The 12,366-nt window shown below is 38.9% G+C and overlaps 1 protein-coding gene across 17 annotated transcripts in view; it reads left to right on the top strand.

The window, feature by feature from the left end:
- ACACA (acetyl-CoA carboxylase alpha) overlaps positions 1–12,366 on the top strand; it is a 280,736-nt gene that overhangs the window by 212,103 nt on the left and 56,267 nt on the right. For all 17 annotated transcript variants that reach the window (XM_070562412.1, XM_070562410.1, XM_070562418.1 and 14 more), the window contains 3 exons: positions 2,789–2,886; positions 6,579–6,699; positions 7,572–7,682. In XM_070562412.1, coding sequence (XP_070418513.1) covers positions 2,789–2,886; positions 6,579–6,699; positions 7,572–7,682 — 330 coding nt within the window. The remainder of the gene's footprint in view (positions 1–2,788; positions 2,887–6,578; positions 6,700–7,571; positions 7,683–12,366) is intronic.

The raw sequence follows: 12,366 nt of genomic DNA, 5'->3' as shown, positions 1-12,366 counted from the left end.
GGATATTAGCTCAGGGCCAGGCTTCCTCAGCAAAAAGAGGAGGGTTGGCGGCAAATGTTAGCTTAGGGCTAAACTTCCTAAAAAAAAAAAATGGCCAGTTTTATATTATGTGAATTTTATCTCAATTTAAAAACATTATCAAAAAAAGTGAAGGGAGGCAGATGTCAGGACCACAGAGACTATGATAGGACCAAGAAGTCCTGGACTTCCCAGTTTCAACCCCACCAGGCCCAGTGCCCTCTCACCTGGTGCTTTGGCAAGATAGCCTGTATAGAAGGTGGAAGAGAAGGAAAACAAGTGTTTCAGGACTTGGTCCCTGGACCTCTCCTCTCTTCTATATTCACTTTCCCTTGGTGATCTCATCCAGTCTTTTTTTTTTTTAAGCAACTGTTCTTTTCTTTTTTTCTTAAAGATTGGCACCTGAGCTAACATCTGTTGCCAATCTTCTTTTTTCTTCTTCTTCTTCTCCCCAAAGCCCCCCAGTACATAGTTGTATACTGTAGTTGTAGGTCCCTCTGGTTGTGCTATGTGGAGTGCCGCCTAAGCATGGCCTGACAGGTGGTGCCATGCCTGCATCCAGGATGTGAACCGGAGAAACCCTGGACCACCAAAGAGGAGTGTGTGAGCTTAACCATTTGGCCATGGTGCTGGCCCCTCATCCAGTCTTAAAGATGTAAATTCCGTCTGTAAACTGATAAACTTCCAAATTTATATCCTCCCCCAAACCTCAAATTCATTTTTCCAGACTCACTGTCTCTACTTACATGTCTGCCCAAATGTAGCTTCTAATCTTCTTCTGTAAATTTGTTTTCTCTATCTCAATAAATGGTACCTCTGTTCTTCCATTTAAGTAAAAGTCCTTGGAGTTGTCCCTGACTTCTCTTTCTCTCTCATGTCCCACATCCTCTCTGTCAGTAAATCATGTTTACATCTCGACCTTCAAAATATATCCAGAATCCAACCGCTTCTAACCACTTCCACTGCTACACAGTATTCAAAGTCACTGTCATCTCTTACCTCCATTATTGCAGTAGCTTCCTAATTGACCTTCCTGCTTTTGACCTTACCCCTACCTAAAGCCTACTCTCACAGAAAGTGGAATGGTCCAGTTAAAATATAAATCACGTCATGGCTCAAAACTTTCCTCTGATTAAAACCCTTTAATTGCGTCCCAGTTCACCCAAGAAAGGGCCAAAACCCATATGGTTATCAATAAGATCCTACAAAGATTGGCCTTCCAGCACTTCTCTGCCTTCATTTCTTGCTGCAGCCTGCCTCATTCCACACTATGGCTCTACTGGCCTCCTTACTCGTTCTTAAACCTGCTGGGCAGTCATGCCTCAGCGCTTTTGAACTTGTGGTTCCTTCTGTCTAGAATGCTTTTCCCCCACATATCCTCATGTTTTATTTCCTCAGCTCTTCAGGTCTTTACTCAAATGACATTTTCAATGAAGCCTTCCCTGGCTATTCTTTCTAAAAGTTCAACTCTCCCAACTCTCCTGTCTCCCTTCTCTATTTATTTTTTCCTTAAACATTATTCCCATTAACATTATATATTTTACCTATTAATTTTGTATATTTTCTGTCTCTCTTACTAGAAGATAAGTTCTCTAAGTTCTGTTTTGTTCCTTCCTGTTTCTCCAGTGCATTGAACAGTACCTTGCACGTAATAGGCACTCAGTAAGTTTGTGTTAACTGACATACTACTGACACTTAGTGGTTCTCATCATAAGTCATGTAAAATCGATAGCAGATTCATGTCTGTTCCAACATGTTGTGCTCACTGTGGGACAAATTCATTGAGTTAAATGGTGGGCTTGATTTCTCATAGTATTTAAAATGTTTTCCTCTGTTTACTTTTTTTTTTGGCTGAGGGACTAATTCACTTAAGTTAAACACACGTATACATAACTCTATATGTGAGTGGGTATATGTATATATAAAAATCAGTTATGAAATGTTAGTATAATTTTTTAATGTAAATAGGTATTAGGAGTATACTTTAAAAAAAGCTAAAGGCATGAGTTCAGTGTTCACTGATCATTAACACTGCATAGACTTCTGATTTTAATATTGAATATCCCAGTTTTGTGATCCTCTCAATTGTCCCTTACCCATTTATATGTATATATTTATTTATTTTTTTTCTTTATGAGGAAGATTAGCCCTGAGCTAACTGCTACCAATGCTCCTTTTTGCTGAGGAAGACTGGCCCTGAGCTAACATCCGTGCCCATCTTCCTCTACTTTATATGTGGGACGCCTACCACAGCATGGCTGGCCAAGTGATGCCATGTCTGCACCCAGGATGTGAACTGGCAAACCCCGGGCCTCCGAAGTGGAACATGCACACTTCACCACTGCACCAGCAGGCCGGCCCCTCAATTATCCCTTGCCCATTTATATTTTTATGATACTATGGATTTGAAAAATGCAGAATAGTAATTCACACAGTCCTTTAATTTTGTGTTGATATCTTTAATAGAGCTATCACTAAAGATCGAAAATGACCCTTAACCCTGATGAAAATGAAATGAATGAAATATACTTGGAGTTGCAGCTATAAGATATCTATTTTAAGGACAGTCAGTCAGTGATTGGAGAAATAGGCACGTCCGTCTTTCAAAGGAGAACTATCTATGCTCGTGTTCTATTAGACAGTAACTCTAGGAAGTGATGTGGCAATTTAAACCTAGCTTTGGAACAAGCTGCATTCCGCATGCTTTTCTGTGTCTTCTGATTATGTAACGATGGCGAATAATGAGTTAGAAATGATTTGTGCTTCACAGGGATACAAATATTTATATCTGACCCCTCAAGATTATAAGAGAGTCAGTGCTCTCAACTCTGTGCATTGTGAACATGTGGAGGATGAAGGAGAATCCAGGTAGGTATATATTTATCAGAATAACTTGGCCATGGATTAAAGAAAGGAGAATATGATAGTTTTTTCCTCACTGTCCCACTGATTGTGACCTTGAAGAGCAATAAAGATTGCTTATTACATAATCTAGAGGTCTTAGGTTTGTGTCTTAGCTCTACCACTTATTAACTGAAAGATATTATTATTGATTGAGGTTTTTAAGTTATAAATATTTATTCATTTTAGAAAAGTTAGGACATGTAAACAATTATGTAGAAAAAATAAAAATTAGCTACAATCTTACCAAGAGATCACAATTGTTAATGTATATTATATTCTTGCTGACTTTTCTGTATTTATACACCGTTATTTGTACATAATTGGGATTGTAATAGAAAAACTTTTGTAATTGGTTTTTTTTCACTAAAATCTGTTTGGGAGAAGTTTTGTACATTCTTAAAATATCATTTGAGAATATGATGTTTAATGGCTTTATAGTATTTTATCTTAATGGATATATCATATTTGAACGTTCAGACCATTACAGTTTTTTACTGTTTTATCCCTGGGCTGAGCATTCTTTTATGTAAATTTCTAGGAATATTTCTAATTATTCCCTTTGGGTTAATTTCTAAAAGTGGAATTACTGGTCAAAAAGTTTGTCTATTTTTAAGATTTTTTTGACATTTTCAAATTGCCCTCCCAGGATCTGCACCCCCACCAGCAATACGTGATTGTGCTTGTTTCCCCTCTTTAATTTTTCTCCACCCTTGCCAACACTGATTATTGTCAATTAATAAAATAGGATAGAAATAGCAATTGTTATTTTAACGGGTATTTTTGATTACCAGTGAAGTTGAACATTTTTATAATCTATCTGCAAGTATTTTCCAGAATGTTAATCAGTGGCTCCTGTACCATTTATTGAATAATTCATACTTTCCTCTCTTTTCTAATAATCTTAACTCAGTTACTAGGCTTTGTATTCTGTCTTTTGTTCTGTCTGTCTATGCGTGGGCTAATGCCACACTTTTTTCACTATTCTAGTCGGGCAGATTTCCTCACATTCTTAATTTTTCCCCAAGTTTTGTTAGCTACTTTGTCTTTTTATATATAGGCTCACTTTTTTAATTCCCAAAAACTTTCCGTACTGATTTGATTCAGAATGCGTTGGGTTTATAAATTAATTTAGGAAGATCTGACATCTTCATAATATTAACTCTTCCCAACAAGAAACAGTGTTTTTCCATTTATTCAAGTGTATATTTAAATTTTATGGTGTTCTTCCTGTAGGTTATGCCAGAAGTTCCAAGTCTTTCTTGATTCACAGCACTCTTACTGTCTCAGTAATTTTTTCATAGTGCCTTTAGGCTAAAAGATATACCTAATATTTCTGTTTATTAACTAGTCAGACCTAAACAACTTCATAAGTATTTATGCCCTAACAACTTAATCATGTGAAAACTTAATACACATAAATTGAAATTTTTTTTCATGTTTAGTAATTAGAGTTACTTACTAATGGGATATTTGCATCTGAACATCTCAAACCTTGCAGTCAGCTTGGATATGGCCACACTTGTTTCATGTTCTGCAATGATTCTTGTGCAGAACATTTTTTGTTTTTTGTTTTTTTCGCAGAAACCAGGAAAACCCATCTTTGCAAAGATAGGGCATTGTCAAAAGGAATGTAGCACTAATATTAAACTGTGAACTAGTAGTTCACATGGGATGCAACAGGTATCACATATCATAATATTTCTCTCAAAAATTTAAAATATCCTACACTGCCCCTGGCAGTTCACTGTGGCATCCCAGGGCACCTTGGTGCCCAGTGTGGGTATAGTGGGATTTTATAAATTTTTTAATGTTTATTGCTAAATATTTTGCATTTTTTCTTGCTGTTCTGATTGGGCTCCCCCCCATTGTATTTTTTAACTCTTTGTTACTGGTATCTTAGAAAGCTATTGATTTTTGTGTATTGCTTTTGTTAAAGCAAGTCATTTTTCTCCTCTGAGCCTTAGTTTCTTCATCTGTAAGATGAAGATCAAGTAAACTGATATATGTAAAGCTCTTAGCCTAGTGCTGAGCTCATAGTAAGCAGTCAAAAATCCTGGATATTATTATTATTATCTAATAATGGAGGTGATACTACCTATCGCATTGGATTGTTGTGAGGATCAAAAATAATATATATGAATGTGTTTTGTTAATTGTATTACACTATACAAAGGTTTTTATTATAAATAACAGTAAAATTTGGTACTGCTTTAAAGGATGATAGTCTTAGTGGTGGAAGACACAGATCATAGAGCAGAAAATGGGAAATTTTTCCTCTTTTTTGAGTAATACAGTGGGAGAAGATACCACTTTAACAAATCGTGAACACCTGTGAAGCGACAGGTACTCCTTAAGAGGGAAAAGATCTGCGTTGCAGGCAGGGCTGACTAGGCCCATGAGTGTTTGTGACTATATGGCATGCGGGCCTTATAAAAGGAACACATTACCCTCCCCTCAAATTAATGTGGCTCATTAACCCCTTAAGAGAGATTAGCTTTACCTGTAACATAACTCTAGAATCTAGAGTCTAGATACAAAGCAAAGGGAAGAATTGGGGAATTATTGGGAGAGGCTGCAAATAGAAAGGCAAGGGAATCTGAGACCTGGCAAGGGAAGCTGCAGACCAACAGCAAGGGCAAAGGAAAGGACCTGATGGTGGGCTGGAAGTAAAGAAGGGAACAGAGAAATATGGGGGCAAAAAAAGTAGTTTAAGAACCACTATGGTATACTTACTTATTATTTCAATTTAGAAAACTGTGCCCAGTACCAAGTTTTCTGAGTACACATGGAACAATAAATAATATATGCCCATCTCTACTTCCAACTTTGTATTCTTCCTTTCTTTTATTAGTTACATTCCCCATCTCCCATTTCCCATTATCAGCTGTCACTCCTAATGCCCTGCCAAGAAGACAGATGAGTGGCTCCCGCTGGATCCACAGGATGCTTTCTGGACAACTTGGCCAGCTTTTCCTTTCTACACGCATTCCACTTACCCCTGCAGAGGACTATAGCCAGGAACCCTTGTGTATACATTTGATATTTACAAAGGAGCCGGAATGGGAATGCACTGTTTTGACCTTCTCCTTCATCCCTGTCTTGAAAGAGAGGATTTTTGACTTGAGAAATTGAGCTAAGCAGTCTCACTATGCCTCTGGATTTTTATTCCTATGTAACATTTTCTAAAATTGTTGATTTAATGGCTACTGCTTAATGTAAGGAGATATATGCTGGCCCTGCTTTTAACAAACTTGTTATAGAGAGTAAGAGAAGGCATCTAAAATCTGAGCACCTTCTATGTGTCAGGGCCTCTCCTTGTTGCTTTAATTTAAGTCTCACGTCAACCCCTAGAGGTAGATACTATTATCCCCACTTTACAGAAGTTACAGTTATCCCCAATCACACTGAGCTGGGATTGAAACTTATTTACTTAATTCCAGATTTTGCTCTTTGTGCTATACCATATTACTTCCAGACGAAATAGGCACCAAGCTAAGAGGAAAGGTACAAGAATCAAGAGTATAAGAAGAGCATAGAGCCCTGGTATTAAGTATAAGCTTTTAGTATGCTTTTAGCAGGCTTTTAATGGTGATTATTCTTTTAACAGATTGTAACTGTTTTTAGCCTTTGTAATTTGGCATGTCTGTATCCAATAGGTACAAGATAACCGATATTATTGGGAAAGAAGAGGGACTTGGAGTAGAGAACCTTCGAAGTTCTGGAATGATTGCAGGAGAATCCTCATTGGCCTATGATGAGATCATCACCATCAGCCTGGTAAATCTTGCCAGAATATGAAACTTTTTTGTTTTGTTTTGTTGTTTGGTTTTGGATGTGTTTTTGTTTGGTTGGTTGTTTTTTTTTTTTTTGTGAGGAACATTGGCCCTGAGCTAACATCTGCCGCCAATCGTCGTCTTTTTGCTTGAGGAAGATGGTCTCTGAGCTAACAGCCGTGCCAGTCTTCCTCTCCTTTGTATATGGGATGCTGCCACATCATGGCTTGATGAGTGGCATGTAGGTCTGTACCCAGGATCCAAACCTGCGAATCTTGGGCCACCAAAGCGGAGCACACGAACTTAACCACTATGCCACTGGGCCAGCCCCCAGAATATGAAACTTTTGAAAAGCTGACTGGCTAGGATTTGTTTTTGCCCTCATCACTGCTATTCAGTCCCAAATGAGAGCATTTCTTAAAAATTGTATACCTACAATTTGGTTTTAATTGTGCATAATAATGGGAAGATAGGATAATATAATTGAATTTCTCAGATAAACCTAGCACCTCATTTTAGCTTTTAGTTTAACTTCTTATTTCTCTAAATATTCTACTAGAGTTTTGACAGCTTGAATTTCTTCTCTTACTGCTTTCCTAGTTTATACCTCTAGTGTAGATGCCAAACACCTGTGAAGTGGGCAAAAGTATAAGAGAAGTGAAGGGTCTGTGATCTTTTAAGTGTCTAATACTTAAATCATTGAATACTTAAATCTTTTCTTTGACCAGGAAATTGTTTTCTTGTATTGTTATTAGTCACACAGGCTTCATAAAAAGCAATATTCTGTTAATGTGGATTTTATATATCTGTGTCTTAGTTCTTACAGCTTGGGAGGTGACATAAATATGTGACATGCAGAATTTCTTCTTTTTTAAGGTTACGTGCCGGGCCATTGGGATTGGGGCTTACCTTGTCCGGCTGGGACAGAGAACCATCCAGGTTGAAAACTCTCACTTAATTCTGACAGGAGCTGCCGCCCTCAACAAAGTAAGTTCCTAGGGTTTGGGAGAGTGTATGAAACTGTTTGACAATTACTGTGAATCCTTAATTCAAGACCCTGATTGGGAGAAAGCCATTCAACCCATGCTTTCCTCAGTCTGTCTTTCCCCCTCTTCCTCCGTCTTCCCTGCCCATTGCCTAGCTTGCCTATTCATTCATTCATTTCATTCGACAAATATTCTGAGTACCTACTCAGAATACTCCACAGTGTGCCAGGCACTGTTCCAAGCCCTCTGGGTATGTTAATGAACAAACCATATAAAACTCCTGCTCCAAAGAGTTTACATTCTAGTATGTCTCTAGAAAGACAGGGACTTAATTGAATGCTTCTGTTCTGCCCTCCTTCTCTTTTTCTCATCTGTGAGTAAGAGATATAAGGAGATCTATTCCCAGATGTGGAGCTGTCTCTGAAACATCCTGTGAACATGTTGAGGATAGTAAGTTTTAATGTTTTGAGGAATCTTTGAATATTCCTCTAAAAAAGGGCATTTATGGTGGCCCCTTGTACATAGAGGAAGTACTTGGTAAATATTGAATGGAAAGATGGGTGGATGGATGCATGGATGAATTGCTGGGAAAATGTATGACATAGAGATTTATCTTCCCTTCAAAAGAAAGGCTTGTGCCTTTTCAGTCTAAGCTTATAGGGACTTTTCCAAAGGAAAAAGAAAATGGATGGTGAGGTCACTGCTTATAAGAATGAAAACTATCTAAGAATACCTGAATATACAAAGAGCAATGTAGTTCTGACTTCTTTGCAGGCATAGGGAAGTTATTTTCTCTCCAGAGCCAAGAATATGTAATAGTCTGGGGCTGGCTAGCTGACCTTGTGCAACTCTTATAACCTCTCAGCTCCTCAGTTTTCTTTACACCTTTAAATGATAGTGTGGAGACCAACTGAGAACACATAAGTAAAAGTACTTAGTACTTGGCACAAAGTGTTGGCCCTCATTACAATTCCAGTTCCCTTTTCCTCTCTTAAATGGTTTGCTGATTGAGCTTGTAGAGTTATACACATGCCAAATTGTATTGGATATTGTGTTTACTAGACTTGCACAACCTCTTCATCAAGCCTTAACTTTCAATTGGAAGGATAGGAATTTAGTGTCCTATTCTATCATTCCCATTTAGAAAAAGTTGATACTTCTGTTGGTCCAGGTAGCTTTTGGGGATGTCAGAAATGAGGAGAATTGTTTGATGGGATTAGCTTGCTCTCTGCATTCATATGAACTCTGTGTCCTTCTCTGGACTTGCTTTTCTCTCCAGGGAAAGGCGAAGAAGCAGTGGTAACAATGGCAAACTTGGGTATCCTGCTCCCTTTTTGGAGGGTAGCCTAGAAATAAAGATTGTGAACTACCACAGATTATTGCAATGGGAGAACCTACAGAGAGTCTTAAATTTTTTTTTTTTATTAAGGTTATAAAAGTTAACATCCTTGTAAAATTACAGTTGTACATTATTATTAGTCATGTTGTAGGTACACCACTTCACCCCTAGTGCCCTCCCCCCACCCCCCTTTCCCCTGGCAACCACCGATCAGTTCTCTTTGTCCGTATGTTAACTACCACCTATGAGTGGAGTCATACAGAGTTCGTCTTTCTCTGTCTGGCTTATTTCACTCAACATAATACTCTCAAGGTTTATCCATGTTGTTGTGAATGGGACAACTTTGTCCTTCTTTATGGCTGAGTAGTTTTCCATTGTATATATATACCACAACTTCTTTATCCAATCATCAGTTGCTGGGCACTTAGGTTGGTTCCATGACTTGGCTATTGTGAATAATGCTGCAATGAAGATAGGGGTGCATGGAGCTTCTGAAATTGCTGATTTCAGGTTCTTAGGATATATACCCAGTAGTGCGATGGCTGGGTCATAAGGTATTTCTATTCTTAACTTTTTGAGGAATCTCCATACTGTTTTCCATAGTGGCTGCACCAGTTTGCATTCCCACCAACAGTGTATGAGGGTTCCCTTTTCTCCACAGCCTCTCCAACATTTGTCACTCTTGGTTTTGGATATTTTTGCCATTGTAACAGGTGTAAGGTGATATCTTAGTGTAGTTTTGATTTGCATTTCCCTGATGATTAGTGATGATGAGCACCTTTTCATGTGTCTATTGGCCATCCGTATATCTTCTTTTGAGAAATGTCTGTTCATGTCCCCTGCCCATTTTGTAATTGGGTTATTTGATTTTTTATTGTTGAGTTGTGTGAGTTCTTTGTATATTATGGAGATTAACCCTTTGTCGGATAAATAACTTGTGAATATTTTTTCCCACTTAGTGGGCTGTTTTTTTGTTTCAATCCTATTTTCCCTTGCCTTGAAGAAGCTCTTTAGCCTGATGAAGTCCCATTTGTTTATTCTTTCTATTGTTTCCCTCATGTGAGGGGAGTCTTAAATTTTTTTTAAGTTGCTCTTTTGGATATCTTCTTAGGGTGAGATATTGATGAATGTTGAAGATAATTGTAGGTACCACTGTCTGTGAGGATACAATTTAAAGAAGACACCTGTATTTCCATAATGTTCCCGTACCTGGACAAAGAGCTAATTTCTGAAATGTATCTTGTTACAGTGAGTTTCTTATTTTCTCCCTGATACTATGTTGTATGCAAAGAATATTACAAAAAACAAAGGTTTTGTTGTTGCTGCTGCTGCTGGTTTTTTTGTTTTTTACCTAAAACCTTAGTAGTTGAATTTTATTTATTGCCATAAAGAAAGCATTGGAGATTTTTTTCCTTAAAATCTGGTTGAATTGTTCTGATCAAATTCATTATGTTCACCTTCTTCCTAGCCTACAGGGCTGCTTGTTAAACGAGAAGTCTAGGGGGCCGGCCCCCTGGCCGAGTGGTTAAGTTTGCGCGCTCGGCTTCGGCGACCTAGGGTTCTGCCAGTTCGGATCCTGGGCACAGACATGGCACTGCTCATCAAACCATACTGAGGCAGCATCCCACATGCCACAACTAGAAGGACCCACAACTAAAAATATACATCTATGTACCGGGGGGCTTTGGGGAGAAAAAGGAAAAATAAAATCTTTGGGGAAAAAAAAGAGGGAGAGAAGTCTAGTTGCAGGGAAAAGGCAAGTAAAGCTGCAGCTGTAACTTGCGAAACAATGCTCATCTTCAGAAAGACATGATCATTTGTAGCTGAAGGGAGTGATCAGTTATAGAGGTTACCTAATCCTGCTCTGCCTGTTTCACTATCTTCATGTCAGTGCCTCTTAAGTATAATATTGCTGGAAGATACCCAATTTCATGCAAATTCATTAAGAATCCTGTATGCCCCTTTGCCTATCAGGTATGAAAAAGGAAATTATACAGGGAGCTACATGCTCAGATTGCTTCCTCCGACTCGCTCCTTGTGCATGTTCTGTCTTTGTGTGTCCTGGTGTCTTTCTACATCTCTGTTTGCCTTTTTCTCTATGGGATCTCTGTCTTGCATACTGTGAGTGTGTGCAGGTCACTGTGAGTGCACGTCTCTTCCTGTGTGAGTGCTGGTCTCTCTGTCTCTTTGTGTCTGTGCCCTCTAGATCCTTCTCTTTCTCTGTCTTTGTGCCTCCCTGAGTGTCCATGTGTGAGAAAGTCTTTGTGTGTGTCTGAAACACTGTAGAGCCTCCTTAAGCCTTGACCATTTTGCTTCTAGTATGTGTGTACCTGCATAAAGTGGAAACGTAGGCAGTATATGCAAGCTTTTAGACTGTAAACGTTTGACCCCCACCTTTTTGAGTCTTCATTCTTTATGTTAAACATTGGGGTGAAGAATAAGAAAGGAACGGGTGTGCAGAGGTTGTAGGGAAAAAAAAATCTGTGTGTGCAAGTGCCGATCCCGTTGACCCCTTTGAAAATTGAAATAATGATAATGCGCGTCTCCTGACTGCATCAAAGTATCAGCACATCAAAAGCCAGGAGGCATGAAATGCAAATGATAAAGTGAAAGCAGATGGATTGTGCATGATCGCCTGATGCCCAATGAATTTTAAAAGGTGCCGGTTTGCAAGGGGGGTGGGTGGGGGGTGGAGATGGGGGGCTGAAATAAACACGTTATCCCTGCAATTTTTTTTTGTTCTTGACGCTCACTCCTGACAATATTTTTTCACACTTGAGTGAACACCCACTCCATCTCTCTCTCCCCTTCTCCCTCTCCATCTCTCTTTCTCTCTCTCTTTCTCTCTCCTCTCCAACTCCCCCCACCCCCCGCCCCCTTACACGTCTCAGGTCATGTCGCTGCAGCTCCGGTGGAAATAATAAGATATAAACCACGAGGTTGTTATTTGCATAGAAATAGCATGGAGCCCCAGGCAGCAAGGGAGAAGGACACAGGGATCATTTGTCTAAAATTTTAATGAAAAGTTTTGCTGAGGCAGAGATTTTTAAAAAACTTCTTTCTACCTGCTTTTCTCCTTCCCGCCCCACTCCCCCAAACCCCATCTCTGATTTGACTTAACATGGTTCGATTTGAAGAAAAGGGTTGACACTCCACATATCCTACTCCTGTAATGCAGCAACATGTAAATTGTTCCTTTAATAGATATGAAGCTGGAGAGAGACACGTTCCCAACTTAATACATTGCATGTATGCATCAAGCTTTTATGGCTACACTCCATCTCAGCGCACACGTGATGTTGCCTGTCATTAGCTGAACTGTTTTTAATTAGTTTAGACCTTCCTA

The sequence above is a fragment of the Equus przewalskii genome, chromosome 10 (assembly GCF_037783145.1).
Source record: "Equus przewalskii isolate Varuska chromosome 10, EquPr2, whole genome shotgun sequence".
In the NCBI taxonomy this organism is placed as follows: Eukaryota; Metazoa; Chordata; class Mammalia; order Perissodactyla; family Equidae; genus Equus; species Equus przewalskii.
The sequence above is the reverse complement of the archived record's forward strand: the minus strand, read 5'-3'. Positions and strand labels throughout refer to the sequence as shown.